This window comes from Rattus rattus, chromosome 6 (genome assembly GCF_011064425.1).
Source record: "Rattus rattus isolate New Zealand chromosome 6, Rrattus_CSIRO_v1, whole genome shotgun sequence".
Taxonomy (NCBI): Eukaryota; Metazoa; Chordata; class Mammalia; order Rodentia; family Muridae; genus Rattus; species Rattus rattus.
This window is the reverse complement of record NC_046159.1, coordinates 73,820,534-73,840,662: the sequence shown is the minus strand read 5'-3', so window position 1 is coordinate 73,840,662 and position 20,129 is coordinate 73,820,534. Positions and strand designations below refer to the sequence as shown.

Here is a 20,129-nt window from a genome sequence, read left to right as displayed (position 1 = left end):
TCCATGGCTCTGCCTTTATTCCCCTCAAAGGTTCACTCAGCTTGAGTTTTTATAATTTTTATTCATATATTTATTTCTGTATGCATATGGGTTCCCTGTGCACATCTGAGGGTGACATCTGGCGTCTTCCTTGATTGCCCTCCATTTTATTTAAAAACAAGATTTATTTTTAGCTGGGCTTGGTGGTGCATGCCTTTAATCCCAGCACTTGGGAGCAAACAGACCTCTGTTGAGTTTCAGGCCGGCCTGGTCTACATACTGAGTTCTAGGCCAGCCAAGGCTACGTGGCGACCCAGATTTCTGTCCCCTACCCTCTGCCCCACAAAAAGATTTATTTTTATTTATGTGTAGTATGTGCATCGGTTTGTTTTCCATGTGTAGGTCACATGTTGTGGTGCTGGTAGAGGCCAGACGTTGTTGGAACCCCTGGACCTGGTGTTCGAGGATATTGTGAGCTGCCTGACACGGGTGCTGGGAACCAAATTTGGGTCCTCTGGAAGGGCAGCAAGTGCTCCTGAATGCTAAGCCACTTCTTCTGCCCCTCTACTTTATTTATAGGGACAGACCCTCTTGTGGAACCCAGGGCCTGACAATTCCATCCAGTCTAGTTAGCCAGTGTGCTGAGGGCCCAGAGAACACAGAGTATGGGTTCTGGTCTTCACATCTGCAGGGTAGCAAGTGCTTTATCCACTGAGCCACCCCCCAGCCCCTCACCTTGTTTTTTTTCAGTTGGTAAAATAATGCTATTTCACCTTGATCAATATAACCCAAATTGTCTGACCATAAAAATTATTACAAACTACTCAAGGCTCACAAGACAATGTATCATGACATCCAGGGTGAACTTCACGCTAAGCTCAGCTGTGCCAACTGACTTCAATAGAAGAGGCAAGAAATCATGGCTCGTTAGAACGTGATCTGTAACCAAGTCTCAAAGCGCTACTTCTCTAGTGTAGCAGAGCATCTGTTTAGGGTTCCCTGCAAGCACTGTCCAGCTACCCCTAGGAAGGGTTTCAGTGTTCCATTCCCCTTAGCAAGTGTTCCACAGAGGCCCCTGCTTCCTAGAGGACCAGTTCCGCACACTCTCACCTGTCATTCCCACAGCCCCAATCCCTTCCAGCAGGTACTTTCTGTCTGCACTGCATGCTCTTCCTGGAAAACCAAAGCCCAGTTTTCTCTCCAAACAAAACATCATGGTACCCATGGTTCGCCATCCCTTTCTCCATAGCTCAGCGGTAGGTTCCATCCCTTATCAAGAATTCAGGCATTCAGAAAGCCAAACCTCTCACCCAACATCTTCCTCCCCTTCTTCCTCTCTTCACACTGTAACCACTCACTTTGCCATCATACATGTAACGCAGACGTCACACACCTGCTCTCTCACCCTCTTGAGACATTAAGATCATAGCTATGTACTCTTGACTCGTTTTCCGAAGCTGCCTTTACACTTATTTCTTCATTACCTCTGCCCTGGCCCTGGAACAGACTCGGTTTCGTCACGACATCTCCAAGGCCTCTTCAATGTACTTTCTGGCCCAGGACCATTTCTTTGCTTTTCTGATGAGTCTGCTTCCAGAGGAGAGTTCTGATTAACTTCTCTGCTTTGCAGTTTGGCTCCTGTGTACTTTCCTAACCTCACTTTCAGTCTCTTCTGCCAAACTAATCCCCTCTCCTCACACCTCCCTCAATCCATGACAACATGCACAGCCCCAGGCGTTTCCAGCCTTTTTAACAAGGTTCCTTTGTTCATTCAATTTTCACTGTGTCTGCAAATATTTCATTTGCCAAGTGCTTAAGACTCTGGTTTTTGTTTTTAAATAATTTATTTTGTTTGTTAAGGGGGTAGCCTATGTATGTTAAATTCTGAATTGTGTAGGTCAGAGGTCAATTTACAGGAATTTATGGCTTCTCTCCTTTCACCAAGTAGATTCCAGGAATGGAGATCACGTGGTCAGGGTTGGTGGCAAGCCCCTTCACCTGTTGACCCATCTTGGTAGCCTGCATTGTCCCCAGCTTTAAGAAAATAATTAAAACTAATCCAAATATTCAGGGTTTCTGGAAAGAAATAACTAAAGTTATTATCTAAGGTTTGACATAATTTGAGCACAAAGCAATGAAATTCACTCTTTCGTGCTTGTCCCTCTGTTTTGACAGGATGTCTTATAGCCTCAAATAAAATGTATATAGTAGAGGATGGCCCTGAATGGTCCTTCTGCCTTTGAGTGCTGGGATTACAGGTATATGCCACCACACCTGGCTTGGCCTATTAATCAGTGCTTTCCATCAAATGACTCATTGCATTACATTATTTAAAACCCTATAGTCCACAGACTCCTACCAGATCTCAAAGAAGCCCTCTGCAGATCCACAGTGATCTGGGAGTTCATGTGTAGAAATCCCGCTAAATTCACTGTCAACCCCCAGTGTGCCCTTGCTTGTGTGATTCTATTGTCTACTGTGCCCAAAAGAATTTCTTTTAAAATCCAAATTTTATTACTGTTATTTGTGTGTGTGCATGTGCATACTCACACACGAGCCTATGGATATCACGAGATAACTTTGGGAATCAGTTTTCTTTCACCTATTTTTGGAACAGGGTTATCTGTTGTTTCTTCGAGACACTGTGTATTCCAGGCAGGCTGACCTGCAATATCATGGTAACTCTCCTGACTCTGCCTCCCATCTCGAAGTAGGAGTGCAAGGATTTTAGATGTGCTGCCTCATCTGGATTCCAGGGATCCAGGCTCTGGCAAGGCATCTTATCTACTGAACTATTTCTCTGGCCTTTGACATTTCTTTGACAAAAATATTTTATGTGCATGCGTATTTCGCCTGCATGTATGTATGTGCACCTCATATATGCCTGGTGCCCCGGAAGTCAGAAGAGGGTATCAGATCACCTGGAACTGGAGTTACGGATGGTTGTGAGCTACCATTTGGGTGCTAGGAACCAAACCTGGGAACTCTGCAAGAACAGCAAGTGTTTTCAACCACTGAGACACCTTTCCAGCTCCTACCCTGACACTTTTTTATTTAAGGACTTAATTATATGGCAGTGACACTCAATCTCTTTACCGTCATGCCATCATAAAGATGCCTGACTGTCTACCACAGTCTAGTTAATTCCATAAACAAAGTTATTTCTGCTAGACCCTGAGCTTCTCTCTACTCTCAGTACCTAGCCTAGCAAAATAAAGAAACATTTATTATACAAATTAAATACACGATGTAAAGGCATTGTCCACATCATACAGGCAGGGAGGCCGAGAAAGATGCAAAGAAATGGAACTTGTCTCGGAACACAGACGGTAAGTAAGCATAGGGCAGGAATGGGGAATTCCAGGCTTCCCAACCCTATTAGTCTGTCAACTCTAAAGCAGCCTGTTATGCTACTATAATATGCAGCCTTCTTCCTTCCAGAAATGTCATTTATCTTCTATGTGTGAGTACTCTATAGCTGTCTTCAGACACACCAGAAGAGGGCATCAGATCCCATTGCAGATGGTTGTGAGCCACCATGTGGTTGCTGGGAATTGAACTCAGAACCTCTGGAAGAGCAGTCAGTGCTCTTAACCACTGAGCCATCTCTCCAACCCCCTCCCATCCCCATCATTTATCTTCTAACTACTTTGATTATGCCCTCAATTTAGAAGAAATGACCCAAGGCCAAATGAATACACAGACTGCCTTGGCTCTGACTGAATTCTAAAGAACCTTTGGTTCTGATTAAGTTGCTCAGAATATCTATCCACAGACCATCAGGTTTGCTAGATTCTGTAGATGCTAAACTCCTTCAAAGGAGTCTTATCTCCTGTGGACAGTCCCAACAGATGACAGAGGGCATTATCTGGATTGAATAATTACAGATTAACAACTGCTTACTTTAATATTTTCTATTTATTTCCTTCTGGTGAACTTACCTTACAAACTTGGAAATGTGATTTGATATATGTATGTTATGGGGCCAAGAATCTTCTACCAAAACACACATTCAAGAAAGGAAGTGTGTGTTTTCGTACAAAAAAACTAGTACTGACTGGATTTGACTTCCTAGTCCTCAGCTGCTAAATAAACCTTCTAATCAAGCTTCTTGTATAAGCATATCATAAGAATAGCCAGGCCTCAAGTAAAAGCAAATATAATGCCTAAAGCTGTCGACCATGCTCGATTGTTTTGAGATATCAGCTCGACCTTGAAGAAGCTTAAGCAAATTTACAGGTAACATGAGAGTAACAGAGAGTCCTTTTAAAGATGGAAACATTTTCCAAACAATCATGGCAGCTGCCTATAATCCTGCCAATAAGGAATCTGGAGGATGGAGAGCTTGGGCCAGTCTGGGCTATGCTGTAACATTCTGTCTTTAAAAAAAAAAAAAAAAGGAAAGAAAAAGGCCCAGTATTTAGATGGTGGAGGTCAGAAATCATAAGTTCAAGGCCAACCTGGGCTACTTGAAGAAAATAAAAAAGTATTCCCATATCATACAATGAGGCAATTTACTCAAAAGATCTACTCACAAACAGAACAGGATTTTTAAAACTACATACTTAATTCCCTCCTCTCACATTTACCCCTGTAACTTACAAGTTCTCTACCATTTGTTATTGTATTTTTATGTAGGTTTTCTTTCTTTGTTTGCTTTTGGTGTTTAGTCCATTTACTGGCCCCAAGTAAGTTCGGTTTGACAACAACTTATTTGCAAAGTCACATGTAAATTCTTCTTTAAATAGGATTTTTGGTTATCCTCCAGAGTCTGGAGTGGGAAGAGTGAACCCTGACAGGCCTACATGGCTGACAACGCTCTCTTTCAACACAGTATTTGGAGATGCTATATATTATTGAAAGCCCCAAAGGGGCTTAAGACAACAAACAAAACATTATGAATTCGAACATCTGAGGAAAACCAGCTTTCTGAACTTATCAGCTCAGTCTGGGAAAAGTCAGAGACGAAAGAGAAATAAAGAGATATTAAATCGTCTTACATTTGCAAAAATGTTTAATGTTATCTCAAGCCAAAAGCTTCTGTTGGCAGGTGCACAAGTGTATAAAGACACCAGGAAATGTCACCTTTAGTAATACTTTTGTTAGGAAATAGAGAGACCAAGCAAGGCAAAAGGAAATACACTTTGCAGTGAGTGTGACGTGCAAGATTAGATTAGTTCTTTATAACTTCAAAACGTCTTCAGTGTGAAGATAAACGATCCTCGGCAGAAACCCTCTGTAACATCTCACTGGCCCAACCCACTTCAGGAAACAAATAACATTTTGCAGGCCAAACCCACTGCAGGAAGCAAGTAACACATCGCAGGCCTAAGCTCCTGCAGGAACCCCCAGTCACACTTGGCAATTAGTTAACACACGTTGCAAGTAGAGCTGGTAACAAAACAGTATCCATAGTTAAGTGCCTGACTGAAGCGTTCTTCCCAGGGTTCTCCCTGGGGGGTGGGGCGGGGCGGGGCGGGGTGGGGAAATACCATTTACCAGTGTAAAGTTTAAAAGAAAACTTTCCTGAGACTGCTACTAGAAAAACAAGTTTACATTTTTGGAAAAGGGACGTTTATCCAATCAGTCACATGCCCGAGCGAGCGTGCAGGCACCGGTAAGGAGGATCACCGGAAAGAACTGAATCTCTGTAGGTCCCATCTTGCTAAGCATCAAAAGACAAGGCACAAAAATGCAGACCTTAACCCCGACCCCGCTTCTGCAAGCTTCATAGCTCTTCACAGCTGTTTGTAGTCAACGCTTGGCTAACTCGGTTCTGCCCCTCCAGGCCTCCCCTCGAAACAAACAGGACATCGCTCTATTGTTACGGAGCTAATGTTTTCAGATGTTTGACTCATGTAGAGTACGTAGGCAAAATGCTGACACCCGTGGCTTCTCTCTCATTCACACTATGTGGACTCCACACTACTGTGCGGTCCTGTTCACAGCGATCGCACACACACTCTCCTCCCGGCACACTTCCTCTATTTTCACTTGTGTCTGAGTAGGGAAGAAAGTGGTCCTCCTGATTGACAAGCAGATCCTTTGCTGCCCTTTGTAACTTGTACTCACTGCAAGCCTCCTACCTTGGCCTCCCAAGTGCTGGGATTACAAGCAAGAGCCACCTTGCTTTCCTGTATGGTATCCTTTCTTTCATTTGCAACTGTCTATACTGGCTTCCTCCTGGTAGACTATCAGTGAGGAAAGATAGGAGTGATTCAGAAAGAGAGTAGTCCTTACCCTTTTGCAATTGACTTCCCTGGTTTGCTGAAACTGTTCAGTGTGCTCATCACCAAATTTTTCCAGACTCAGCGCTATACTCCGCCCTAGTCAGCTGTGTGGCTGCTTTCTGTAAGATTTCCTGGGGCTTTCCTGTACGCACCTTTCTCCTATTATAACTGTAGCTATCTGTCTGTCTTCCCTTTAGCTGAAGTCTTTCTTTTCACCTTCTTGCCAAGCATCAGCCTGTATGACTTACATCTCTGAGGCATCAGGACCAACATCCCTTACCTTTTTTTCCCAGAGTCTCTTAACCTCCTGATGTTCCTGTTTGTTACCATTTTCTGGCCACCGACTCTTGACCTTTATATAGGTGTAGCAAGAGATGAAGACCAATTCACTTGCTAGGAACTAAGATTTTGCTTCAACTATCTCTCATTCATATTAGCCCCATATAATAGAATATAATACTAGTATCCTTACCTCGAGTTTCAGTAAACCTTGTGGCTAGAGATATAGGCCTGACCATTCAAGATTAGGATTTCTCAAACTAATATGCATATAAATCATATGGTGATCTATTAGAATGCAGATGTTCAGTTAAGTTGGGAGGTACTTGATTCTGGAGGTCTAACATGTTTCCAAGTGGGAATGCTGTTAGGACCGGAATACACACACACACATCCCAAATGGTCTCAAGATAATTTCCAAGCCCTATTCTTCTTGCTGTCTTAAATCCACCATCTATCAGAATTCCACCCATTTTAAAGAACCAGATCATTCTGTCACTGCAATTTCTTAGCTACGAACCTACCTCACCCCTTTGCCCTACACAGCGTACACCAGAAAACTGTGAATCAGCCAGGACAGTTCATTTGAACTGCCCTACAGTTAAGACCTTCTGCTTCATCCTGACTGCTAGGCTGCATATTCCTTCCAAGGGCAGGGACTTCCTGCTGTACCTCCATAGCCCCAGTGAATCTTGGGCTCTGCTTAGCTTCGGTAAGCCTCTGCCGCTGCAGGTGTATGTTCTAAGGAAAACGAAATATTTCACTCTACTCCATGTAATTTACTCTGCACAGCTGGTTCACTCATCTGGGAGACTGCATACATTAGCAGATAGATGAAAAGTGTATTCTTTACTACTTAAAAACTCTTAAATGTAAGCATTCAAATGGTGTATGGACAATTTTAGGGTTTACTCTATTTCTGGAAATCACTTGGTACATAGATCAAGGTTCTGATACTTGTTATAATCTAGTAACTTCTATGTTACAAATTTAGATGCGTTCTAATTTAGATGCGGCTCTAAATTTACCTAATGCTCTTTTAGCATTCTTTTTATTAAATAGTGCCACTTTCTCCACACATGCTATCTGAAAAATACTTTATTAAAGGTATTTTACATTCTGTGCAGACTTTGAAAATTGCTTTAAAACTTGTCTCTTTAATTTGTAAGTCTGTAAGACTAAGAAATCCAACTGAAATAAGCTATGCTAACCCCCTTTAAATACCACAGAACTGCCAGTATAAAAGAACTCAACCACACTTCTTAAACTTTAGTGTGTTCAAGAGCTCTTGAGAGGGCTTGTTCAACACTCAGATTCCAGGTTCTTACCCAGAAAAGGTCTGGTTTAGTAAACCCGGGGCGGAGCTTAGAAAACTGTCCATTTAACCAGCATCCCCCTGGTAATTCTGATGCAGGTGTTCCTGCAGATCTCAATTAGAGAAACAGAAAATCAAAACCCTCGACCGGGAGCCATAACAGACTTGTATTTGAAGGATAAATGTGGGCATCTCTTTTGAAAGTCCTTTCTCAAAACACCTGTCGCAACAGAATCAGGACAGAACGAGTCAAATATTTGGGGATGGGAGTGTAAAAGGGACCAGACATATGATTAAAGCCCGAAAACAATGAAAGCGGGGAAGTGACTTTCTTCCCTAAGCCGGGTGTTGCATTCTCCAAGCATCCCTCATTCTCCTTTGAAGATGCTGTTGCCCTCCCACAGTCAGGACCAGGCAGGTGCTCAGAACCGGGCAGGAAAGTGTCGCGCGGCTCTCTGCTTGTCCGCAGTCACTCGCATCCCTGCGAGAGGTGCCCGGACCCTGGTCCCCAACTTCTCACCTGCCGCGAGGCCGCAGTTCCACGTCGTCATCGGACTCGGTCGCGCGTGACTCCTGTTCGCCGGAGGCAGCCGGCAATGCTTCGGCGTCTTCCACGGTCACTTCGGCCGTAGCCACCGCAGGCACCCGCGCGGCTGAAGTAGGGGCGGCTGCTGCCCCCAAGCCAAATGCGGTATCCGATGTGGGAGCAAGCAAGCTGCGGGCGCGCGCGACCGCTGAGATCCCCGCCGCGCAGCCCAGCAGCAGGAACAGCAGCAGCAGCGCGCGCGGCCCGGGCCGGGTGGCGCGCTCCATCAGCGGCCCGCCCCACGAGCGGGCATGGAGACCCTGCGGTCGGCGCCGGCCCGTCTAGCCGCTAGGAGCCTTGGAGCACCGCAAGCGCGAACCACGGACCCCGACGCCTCTCGACTTCACGCCGCAGCAGCAGAGCTGCCCGGCCACGTCTCAGCCACTGCCACCTGAGTGACAGCCTTGTACAGACATCGCCCATTGAGCGAGGGTTCCGTGTGTCTGCTCTGCAATTGGCTGCGCGCCTTGTCACTCTGAGCCAGGCAGCCGCGTTCCTTGTTGTCAACATTATACCTACCAATCAAATTGTAGTTTTCCGTGTGGAAGTCCGGCCCTTTTCCGGAAACGATGACCAATGAGAAATGCCCCTCCCCAGAGTCCTCTTAGGTGACTGGTGAATCTTTCCAGTTCCCGAATGCATTCTCTGGAACAGATTGGTCCACTCTGTGATTGGCCTCGCCCCTCAAGGTGAGGCGCTGGAAAAGGCTTGGAAATTATTGGTGTAAGTGGATGCCCCTCAAAGGCCTGAGATAACTGCTTTTTGATTGGTTGGAAGCGGCACTTAGTACGTGGCCGATTCTGAGTGTGAAGAGGACAGTCCCCTGTGAAAGAAAGAAGAGTGGAAAGGAGTCCCGGGTGGCCGGGAGGTGGCCGATCTTAAAGGGATAGATGCTTTTGCTAGTCCCAAGCCGAATTTATTTAGAAAGAATGGATGCGGGTTAGGGGAAGTGACTGCACAAGTCATGTGTCCTTAGAAGTGGATGGAAGAGAAAAGACGAGTTCAGAAGTTGTCCAGTTAGTGTCTAGGAAGGTATTAAGAATTACAATTACAGCTTTGATAGAGATGACACTGATCAGTAGAACAGATAACCCAGCGCTCCCGGAGCGCCTCTTACCTGTTTATAAAGGAGGATCCCAGGCCTGGCGCACTTAAGTAATCTGCCCAAGGTCACACAATCCCAGAATTTTATTAAGTCTCCTTGTTGGTTTGGCATGCTTTACAGTGCTCTCGGGAGAAATTAAACGACAAACGGCCAAAGTAGAGAAGGTTTGAATGTTTAACCAAAGCATTTAAAGTTCTCTTAAAGTAGTTGTGAATACCCTGAAGATCAGAGCAGGCGTGTGGGAGAGTAAGGGGTCGCTTCCTTCAGCTGTGTGTTCAGAACGCCAACCAAGCACTCGGAAGATTTTTAAAGACGTTGGCAGTTTGCGTACACTGGTCTGCATGTGCACGAAGCACACTACTAAGTTTCCACCCAGCCCCAATCCATATAAACCCATGTCTCCCTTTAGTTCTTACCACATTTCTTGGCTCTCCTGAACAATAAACCTCTAAATGCCTTAATCTTCCTTTCTCCTCTCATCTCACACACATTGCACAGGCATTAGTTCTCCTCAACTCCACCCAAATTCCTCTGATACTCTGACACGTTTTTGAAAAATTCGAAGGAGAGTACCATTTTCGTCCCAAGTCTCAACTGTGGATCTCAGCCTTTCCTCTATGAAACATTTTGTCCCTTGTTTTCCTGCTTCCCTGTAGGGCAGGGTATGACCTTCAAATGACCCTGTTTTGCTCAGAGTGAAAGCCAAGGACCCGAAGTTCTTCTTGGTTCTTTTTTTTTTTTTTTTTTTTTTTTTTTTTTTCGGAGCTGGGGACGAACCCAGGGCCTTGCGCTTCCCTAGGCAAGCGCTCTGCCACTGAGCTAAATCCCCAACCCCCCAGGACCCGAAGTTCTTGAGTATATATTAGTTCTCTGCGGTTGTCAGAGCAAATTCCCTCTAGCATATGAGGCTAGAATTCCACCATCAGAAGCCATCAGGATTGACTTCTTCTGAGGCCCCTCTTGGCTTGCAAGTGGCCACTCTATTGCCTCTTCATGTGAACTTTCCTCTGCTCATATGAATCCCCTTTCTCTTTTTATTTATTTTTGAAGATTTTATTTTAAGCTCATATATATAGTAGTACTGTTGTGTCTGGAAGAAACTCTTTCCTTGGTGCTATCTGCTACCTGTGGCTCTGGCAATCTTCCTACCTCTTCTTCTATGCAAAATGATGAGTCCTGAGAGGGGAGAGGTTTGATACAGGTATCCTATTTTGGGGTGGAGGGCTCCAGAGTATCTAACTTTCTGTATATTGTTCAGTTGCGGATCTCTTTGTTAATTACTGTCTATTGCAAGAGGAAGCTTCTCTGATGAGAATGAACAATGCTCTACTCAATGGTATAGCAATATGGCGTCAGTAGTCCTTTTATTGCTATGTCCTTATAACAGAATAATAGTAGTAAGTTTGTCCCTAAGCATGTGACTATCTAGTTTCAGGGTTTTCACCATGGCGGCGGTGGCAGCAGCAGCAGCGGCAGCAGCTATGGGTTCCATCTTATGGAGTGGGTCGTAAATCCAAGAACATTTGTGCTATTTTTGCATATATGGACTCAACAGAGACTCTGACAGCCTACAAAAGACCTGCACAGGCTGGAACCAGACAAAATCCCAGCACTGACGACGGGAAGTGGATACAAAGTCCTAGCCCTAATCAAGAAGCTATCTGTAAGATAACTGCTGGGAAAGGGGAAATTAGTTTCCTCCAATGGAGTCTCACTGGGTTTATCAGCCACACTCCAGGGTGGGCGCCATGCCTACAAGTACTTATTTGGTTAAGACAAAACATATGCCGTTTTTTGTGCTCTTTGTTTGGTTCGGGAGGGTTTTTTGTTATATTAATTTTTTTTTCAGTTTGCTTGTCTGCTTTGATTTTTGGTTGTCTTTTTCTCCTGTTTCTATTTTAGAAGAACAACATGAAGTTGGCTGAGTAGGGAGGTAAGTAGGAATTGGAAGGTGGAGAATACCATTATATATATGTAAATTTTAATGTAATTTTTTTACTTTAATTATTTTTAATATGTGTATATGTGGGTCTCTATAGGTTTGTCTGTGTGAGCTCAGTGCCTGTGGAGGTCAGAGGAAGGCATATGATCCCCGGAGCTGGAGTTGCAGGTGGTTCTGAGCTGCTTGATGTGAACGCTGGGAACCAAACTATTGTTCTGTGCAAGAGCAATACATGCTTTTAGACATGCAATATCCCCCTCCTTTCTTCTTTTTTAAAAAATTTTTAAAGATTTATTTATATACTGTAACTGTCTTCAGACACACAGAAGAGGGCATCAGATCTCATTACAGATAGTTGTGAGTCACCATGTGGTTGCTGGGATTTGAACTCAGGACCTCTGAAAGAGCAGTCAGTGCTGTTAACCACTGAGCCATTTCTCCAGCCCCCCACCCCCTCCTTTCTTCTTATTCTAGGTAAGACATTAGCTATACTGGGGTAGAACTCTGCACTGGGGTTTTAGTTTAATTACTCAACTACTGGGAGCTCTTACCTCCAAATTGTGTTCTGGGATACTACAGGTTAGGATTTCAACATACAGACCTAGTGGGGAAGGACAGATTTCAGTGTATAATCTGGACACCTGAAAGTTGTGTTTTCCTGTTATTCAAAGTTATAGTACCTTCCCAGCGAGGCACCTCCTGTCTACCTTATTTAAACTGCAGTCCTCACCACCTCACCACCTGTGCTCTTTTCCCTGCTTTATTTCTCTCGGACTTTAAATGCTACACATACTACTTCTGTCTACTGCCCACATACCTCTACTTGCTGGTAAGGGTTTTGATCATTTGTTCATCAATGCAGTTTTAAGTTCAAGTAGTTACTACTAAGCATTGAATAAATATTTATCAGATGAATCAATAAATATTCAAGGATGAAAAGGAAATAAACGAGGGGGAGGAAAGGATGGCGGGAGCTGTGGAAGCAGCATCCTAGCGTGTCTGAGGACACAGAGACAGGTCTGCTTTCCACTCTGAATGCAGAGATCAGGAGGTGCCCCTGGAGAAAAAATTATTTTGAAACATAGAGAAAGTAGATTTAAGAAATAACTCAAGCCAGTTGACTAATTACTCACTCAAAAGTGTGTGATAGATTATTACGAATGACATGAGGAAGTTGCCTGAAAGTTAACATCAGATGAAAAACGATTCTTAATACATCTTGTAACGGCTCACTAAAAATGAGCCAGTGTCTATATGTTAGTGGAGACAGACAGTCGTCACGGTTTTGCAAAATGTTCATGAAGTGATCAGAGATTGAGGAAGGCTATTAATGAACTGGGGGTCTGCTCGACATCTGCAAGCGATGTAAACGGTTTGTTGCTGTTCATGCATTTATTTCATTAGAAGTTAGGGAGTGTCTCATGGCTCCTGCATGTATTAATTAGTAAGAATGTGTCCTTGTTCTCCTGAAGCTTAACAGCTATCCTGGTAGGGAGATGGACATTAGTGATTAGGCATGTGCTTTGTTTATTTATAAAAACAAAGATAAGTTCTCTGATGGTTGGAGTGCAATAAGAGAACAGTGACGGACAAGGCTAATAAGGATCATTTTCTCCATACTCAGGAAAATGACAAGGAAATCCATTTTGGAAAAAGAAAGCAGTCATGACTCAGAAGCAGCTGACTTGGGTAATAGCGTGAAAGGCAGAAAAGGAAGCCTGCCAGTTTTAGGTCTACTTAGCACATCATGGTGATAGGTAAAGGACCTGGGTCTGAGTGTTTGGGGGACGTGGAAGGAAGTGGGCCCTCGGCAGAACAGCTGGTCAGTGAGTCCAAGCTAGGAAAAGAAGGAACTGAAGTGTCCTGAGCCAGAACTCGCCCGAACAATTAAGATCTAAAACAGGCTTGGTTTAAAAGGTCTGTGAGATGGATTTGAGATTCACAAACTGCAAACTCATTCCATTAAAAGAGAGAGAGTCAGAGTCTTTGACATCATGTCTGACTGTAAGTAACAGGAGTCTTTCTTCCATGACTAAGGAGGTTTTTTCCTCCACAGCCCCCACAGTGACGTAGATTTGTGCTCTTTCTTTCCCTCCTTCCTGAATGACATTCTGCTTGTCACCTCACAATCTCGGGATAGCAACTCTAGCAGCAATTCTTTAGGGGATAGGGGAAAGGTCAGGAGCATGTGGCCACCTGCACTCACCCTTACTTAAGAATAGAAGCCCAACAAGGGAATTAGTATTTGCATAGCACAGGTCAGACCATTTCCAACAGCCTTGCTTAGCTGCAGGAGAAGTGTACTGCCACTCTAAGTAAAAGCAGGGCTCTTCTACTGAAAGTTGAGGGGACGATTGTTATGGGTGTTGCTAAAGGTAATGCAGTTGGAAGTAAACAGTCATGCACAAGTATGACTTGTACAGAACTACATTTGTATTTCTCTTCAATAAGTACCCAGATAGAGAATAACTGGCTTATGTGTAGATGTGTGCTTAAGTTTATGATAACCTGATATTTCCAAAGGAGTTGTACCATGTGTGAGACATGCCCCTAGTGGTGTGTGGCTATTCCAGTAGTTCTTACCCTTGCCAGTCTCTGGTCACTGCTTATCTTTTTGAGACATTCTAGTGTGTGTGTCGAATTATCTCACTATGGTTTTTTCTTTGAAAGCAAGTTAAGCTTAATAAACACTCTGGCGGCGGTGACTCAGAAGCATCTACAGGGCAGGCCACACCCACCTCCCATTCCTAAGATCCTGAGACTGGAACAGAACATGCATCCAACAAAAAACAACACCAGATATCAACACCTAGAATCACCTCAATCATCCATGCCCCAGACAACTAGACACTAGCAGAGGCCTAGTGGCAAATAATTAGGTCAAAAGGCAACAATTAACAGACAAGACAATACGCATTCACCAGAACCCAGTAACCCTTCTACAGTAGACTCTGAGAAATGCAATATAGCTGAGACACAAGACGAGAACTTCAAGATAGCAGTTATGAATATGTTCCAGGACCTTAAACAGGATATGAATACATCCCTTCATGAAATCTGCAAAAACACCAACAGTGGAATGAAATAATGAAAACCTCAAGATATGAAAGTAGAACTAGAATCATTAAAGAAAACTTAAATTGAGATAAAATTGGAAATGAAAAAGTTAGGAAGTCAAACATAAACCCAGAGATAAATCTCACCAACAGAATACAAAACAGAATAGAGACTCTCAGACATTGAAGACAATATAGAAGAAAATACCTCAGTCAAAGAAAATGTTAAATCTAAAAGAAAAAAATCTTGGCACAAAACATCCAGGAAATTTGGGGCAATATTAAAAGACAAAATTTGCAAATGATAATTACAGAGAAAGAAGAAAAAGCACAGGTCAATGGCATAAAAATATTTTTTAATAAAATCATAAAAGAAAATTTCCCTAACCTAAAGAAGGAGGTGCCTCTCAAGGTTCAAGAAGCACATAGAATACCAAGTAGCCTGGACCAGAAAAGAAATTTCCACAACACATAATAATCAAAACACAAACAAAGAGAGACAAGTAAAGGCAGAACCATTAGAATAACATCTGACTTTGCTGTGCCCAGAGAGACATTCTACAAACTCTAAGAGCCTTCAGATAACACCTAGATGAGTTTACCAATAAAAACTTTCAATCTCGAGGAGGGAGAGAGGGGCTGAGAAGCCATGGCAGGACAAGATGGCAGGTAATGTTAAGATTCTGCTCTGTGTATTTACAGGTTGTTATTAATGTTCTCAAGGGATGGATAGTACTGGGCTTTGTATGTTTAAGTGGGCAATTATATCTCACCAATTGGAAAAAAACAAAAAAAAATTTCAATCTCAATAGAGAGACAAAACCAAATTTAAGCAGTGTCTTTCTACCAATCTAGCTCTGCAGAACCACTAGAAGGACCCACACCCAAGAAAACACAAGGAATAAATAATACCATCCCAGCAAATCAAAAGATGGGGGTGAGAGGAGACCCACAGAATAACAACAACAAAAAATAACAAGAATCAACAGAAACTGCTAATTGATCACTCTCAATATTAATGGCTTCAATTCCCCCAATAAAAAGACTGACTAACAGATTGGATTAAAAAACAAGATCTATCCTTCTGCTGTATCTAAGAATAGACATTACCTCAAGGTAAAAGGATGGAAAAAGATATTCTATGCAAATAACTTAAGAAATAAGCCAGTGTATCATTATTATCTGACCAATACACTTCAAGCCAAAACTAATCAGAAGAGATAATGAAGGATGCAGGATAGTTATCAGAGAAAAAAATCCACCAAGAGGATATTCCAATTTTTACCATTTATGCATCAAGTACAATGGTATCTATGTTCACAAACAAAACACTACTACAGCTAAAATCATATTGATTCCCACTTGTTGATAGTGAGTGACTTAGTACACCACTCTTGCCAATACAGAGATCATCCACACAAAACTGGACAGAGAAGTACTGGAGTTAAGTAACATCATAAATCAAATAGACCTAGCAGATAGTCATAGAACATTTCACCCACACACAAAAGAATATACCTTCTTCTAAGCAGCTCATGGGACTTTCTCCAAAATTAACCTCATACTTGGACACAAAGTAAGTCTCAACAGATATAAGAAAATGCTGCATCCTATCTGACTACCATGAACTAAAATTGTTTTATTCTTATTTGTTTGTTTGTTTTATTTGCCTGCTTGTTTTCTAAAGAGAGAGAAAGATGGCATTGAGTTGAAAGGCTGGGGATATGGGGAAGAATCTGGGAGGAGAAGAGGAAAGGGAAACCATGATTGGAATGTATTGTATTAAAAAGGATTTATTTTCAATTAAAAAAATTAACCAGCCTTAATTTTTTAAATTTTATTTATTTATTTTTGTGCACATGAATGTTTTGTTTGCATGTGTTTCTGTGCATCATATGTATGCCTGGTGCCCCTGGAGGCCAGAAGTGGACATAGGAACTCTGAGATTGGAATTACAGATAGTTGTGACCCACTATATGTATAGTCGTTGAGAATTGAACCTGGGTCCTCTGGAAGAGCAATGAGCCATCTCTCCAGACCATCACTGTGGTTTTGAAAGTATAATATCAAATGCTCCTGAGTCTTTTAAGGGTATTTAATTACTTACATGTATGTGTGAGTGTCTGCATAAGTTTATGTGTACCACATGCATGCAGGAATCTGTAGGAGCCATGAGAGGGTAGTGGATCCCCTGGAGCTGACTTAGGAACTCAGCAGTAGTAGGTTTAGCCTTCCTATGGAAGACTAAATAGCTTCTTCCAGTATTGAGCAAGCTAGTCTTCGGGGAGGAGGCTTTTGGATCAGATTTGTCTTGAATCCTTCTAGTCCTGTGTCTGAAGCACAGTGTCTTTAGCAGGGCACACCTTTCTTAAACATAAGTTATTTGGATGGTGAAGATGCAAGGGAAAATTCAGGAGATTCGGATGTAGTAAAGCCTGTTTTGAGGGGAGCTGTTTCAACCCTCAAAAGGATATTGGTGGCTGGGTGTGGTAGTCTCTTGTATCCTAGCACTTGAGAGGTTGTGGTAAGACAATTGCAAGTTCAAGACCAGTCTCTCTCTCTCTCTCTCTCTCTCTCTCTCTCTCTCTCTCTCTCTCTCTCTCTCTCTCTCTCTCTCTCTCTCAGTGTGTGTGTGTGTGTGTTGTGTGTATCAGTAGAATCCAGGAGAGGGTGTCAGATCTTCTGAAATTGGAGTTAGGGCCAGTTAGAGAAGCCATGTGGGTGCTGGGAACCAAAGCCAAGTCCTTTGCAAGAGCAGGGGTACTTTTAACACTGAGCCCATAGTCTCTGGTTTTTCATAGTCTAAATTCTTTCACAGAAAGAGGGTTATTTCTCTACCTGATTTATAAATTGTCTAACATCCTATCTTGTGGTGCCAGAGCTTCGTATTGTGCTAAGAGATGAGTTTCTCTTGTTCAACTTTCCTTGTAATCAAACCTGAGTGGTTCTAAAACGACTAAAACTGCAGCCCAGACAGCACTAATTGGACTCGGGGGTGGTGGTGGTGGTGGAAGTGGTGGTTTGAACTCAGGAGGTAGACATGGAGGTGTGTGATTATAATCAAAATCCATTGTATAAAATTTTAAAGAATAAATAATAATCTAAGAAAAAAATCACTTACAATAGCAACAACAAAATGCATCCAGGCACTAGGTCACTGGACCTTGAAATAATACTAAATCTGCAACTCTGAAGGTGCCCCTTGACACGGGCACAGCTCTGAGGTGCCCCTTGACATAGGCACAGCTCTGAGGTGCCCCTTGACATGGGCACAGCTCTGAGGGTGCCCCTTGACATGGGCACAGCTCTGAGGGTGCCCCTTGAAAACTGCCCAGATCTTTATTGCTTTCATTTCATCTGAAGAGGTGAAGGGGTGATTTCTTCCGTCAGTGGTGTGGAGGAAAGGACCATCCCTAGAATTGCCCAGTGACTTGTTGCAAGCTCAGGGACCATCTGCTTCTCCTCTCGGGCCCTCACAGTGTATTGTTGGTGTCTTACTAGGCACCTTCTTTGGTCCCTTACATGGGATTCTGAAAGTTCCCGTTGTGCTACAATTTTATTATCAGAAAAAAATCAAAACAACTAGGTAGTGATAAATGATAAAAAGGCGGGCTGGAGAGATGGCTCAGTGGTTAAGAGCACTGACTGCTCTTCCAGAGGTCCTGAGTTCAAATCCCAGCAAGCACATGGTGGCTCACAACCATCTGTAATGGGATCCGATGCCCTCTTCTGGTGTGTCTGAAGACAGCTACAGTGTACTCATCTATAATAAATAAATAAATCTTTAAAAAAAAGAATCTGTAAAAAAAAGTGATAAAAAGGCTCAGCCGTTTAAAGTGCTTGCTGCTCTTGCAGAGGACGGGGGTTCAGGTCTTAGTACCTACACTGGGCATTGTTCAGGCACCTTTAACTCCAGCTGCAGGAAATCCAGTGCCTCCTCCTGTCTCATGGGCACCTGGACACATGTGGCACACAGACACATGCATAATTTTTTTAGTTCTAAGAAAAGTAACATAAGTGCTCAGTATCACTTTACGTGTCAAATATTGTGTCGATGCAATATTTCTCCTACAAAGACCATCAGTACAAACAGTGTTAATGATCCGTAACAATGGAGTGAGAACATAGGGACTTTGGTGTTTTCATTTACACGATAACTTTTTAGTGTATCCTAGGATCACCTGGTTAACTCTTTCTTGACATCTGAAGGTTCAGCCTTGTGTTTTGTGTCTATCAGACTGACCATGCAGCCGTGCTATTTGAACTGTCAGAAGCAACTGAGGAAAAAGAGACCTATGCTCTTACATGAAAAGATTTTTTTATTCTTTCGAAGTAAGACCCAAAATTCTGGCAAGCTGTAAGAGCAAGCACTCTGTAGCTGTTCAGAACACAACAGCAGTGGTGAGAGAATCAAGTTCTCACACAGCGTGTGGCTCTGTAAGTGAAACAGCCCACATCTCCATGGACAGCCTTGCGTGCGCTCTCAGCACAGTGATGGAGTTTGATTAAATTGTCACCCGAGGGCATCTGCTTCCAGCTCCAACAGAGTAGCTGGCTTTAGAGAAAAATTTCTTCCTGACTCTGATCACATGATTATATAAAGCAGCAGCAGCAGCAGCAGCAGCAGCAACTCTTTGAAGACATCAGGCAAGAACCAAAGCATCCAGGACCGGAGGGGCTAAAAATCAAGAAGAAAGAGAAAGCCATTGCATTAAGGTGAACCATCTCCTGTATTGTTCCTCTTCCGTATACTTGTCGAGTTATGAGGAAGACTCTCTCTCAAGACCAGAGGAGGAAAATGTAGCTCAGAGAGAGTTTTAGAGTCTCAAGAGGCAACAGAAACAGAATGTAGAGTTGAGGGCTAGCCTGGGAACCAGGATTGGAGGGCCAGAAGAACAGCAGAATGACAAGCACTGAGACTCAGGGCTGAGGCAGCTACTGCCCTGCCAATGCCTTTGCCGATCCCTAAAGCCAGCAGGCGAAAGAGCAAAACTCTAAGAAGATAGGCTAGAAAAAACTTCAAAAAGTACTGAATCTCACAAAGTGCAGGATTACGGCTCCGGTGAGTATCTCAATTGGCCTCAGAAAAGCAAACAGTCTCAGAGTACCGACTTCCCTAACTGGATCAGGGAAACAAACAACAAAAAAACCAAACATCGCTTAGAAAAAATATCAGACAGAATGTTCACACTTTACATAAACTGTCGGTAGAATGTGAACCAATGTGGAGTCAGATTGGTACACAGAATTAGAAAATCAAAAGAAAAACACCAGACAGAAACAGATTAAACTCAGCTTCCTTATACACAGCTGAGCATGTGAAACTGTGTAGATACTTTGGAAAAGACTTTGGGTATTTCTCCAGAATGTTAAATATAGAGTTATTACACAATGCAGTATGTACTCCAAATATATATTTATCTTAAAAAAGGTCACAGGAATATTATTTTGATTGTCCATGATTTCTCTTACTGTTGATTTTTAGCTTCATTCCATGATAAACAGACAGAAGACATTAAGTTATTTAAATTTTCTTATATTCATTACAACTTGTTTTGTGTCCTAAAATGTGTTTATTTTAGAGAATCCTATTGATAACTGAGAATGTATATTCTGTTGAGCTGATTTAATCTATAA

General features: G+C 42.9%; 1 protein-coding gene across 1 annotated transcript in view; it reads right to left on the bottom strand.

The window, feature by feature from the left end:
* Eif2ak3 (eukaryotic translation initiation factor 2 alpha kinase 3) overlaps positions 1 to 8,828 on the bottom strand; it is a 61,071-nt gene extending 52,243 nt beyond the window's left edge. Inside the window, exon 1 of the mRNA XM_032906335.1 lies at positions 8,324 to 8,828. Coding sequence (XP_032762226.1) covers positions 8,324 to 8,616 — 293 coding nt within the window. The 5' untranslated portion in view covers positions 8,617 to 8,828. The remainder of the gene's footprint in view (positions 1 to 8,323) is intronic.
* Between the last annotated feature and the right edge of the window lie 11,301 nt (positions 8,829 to 20,129).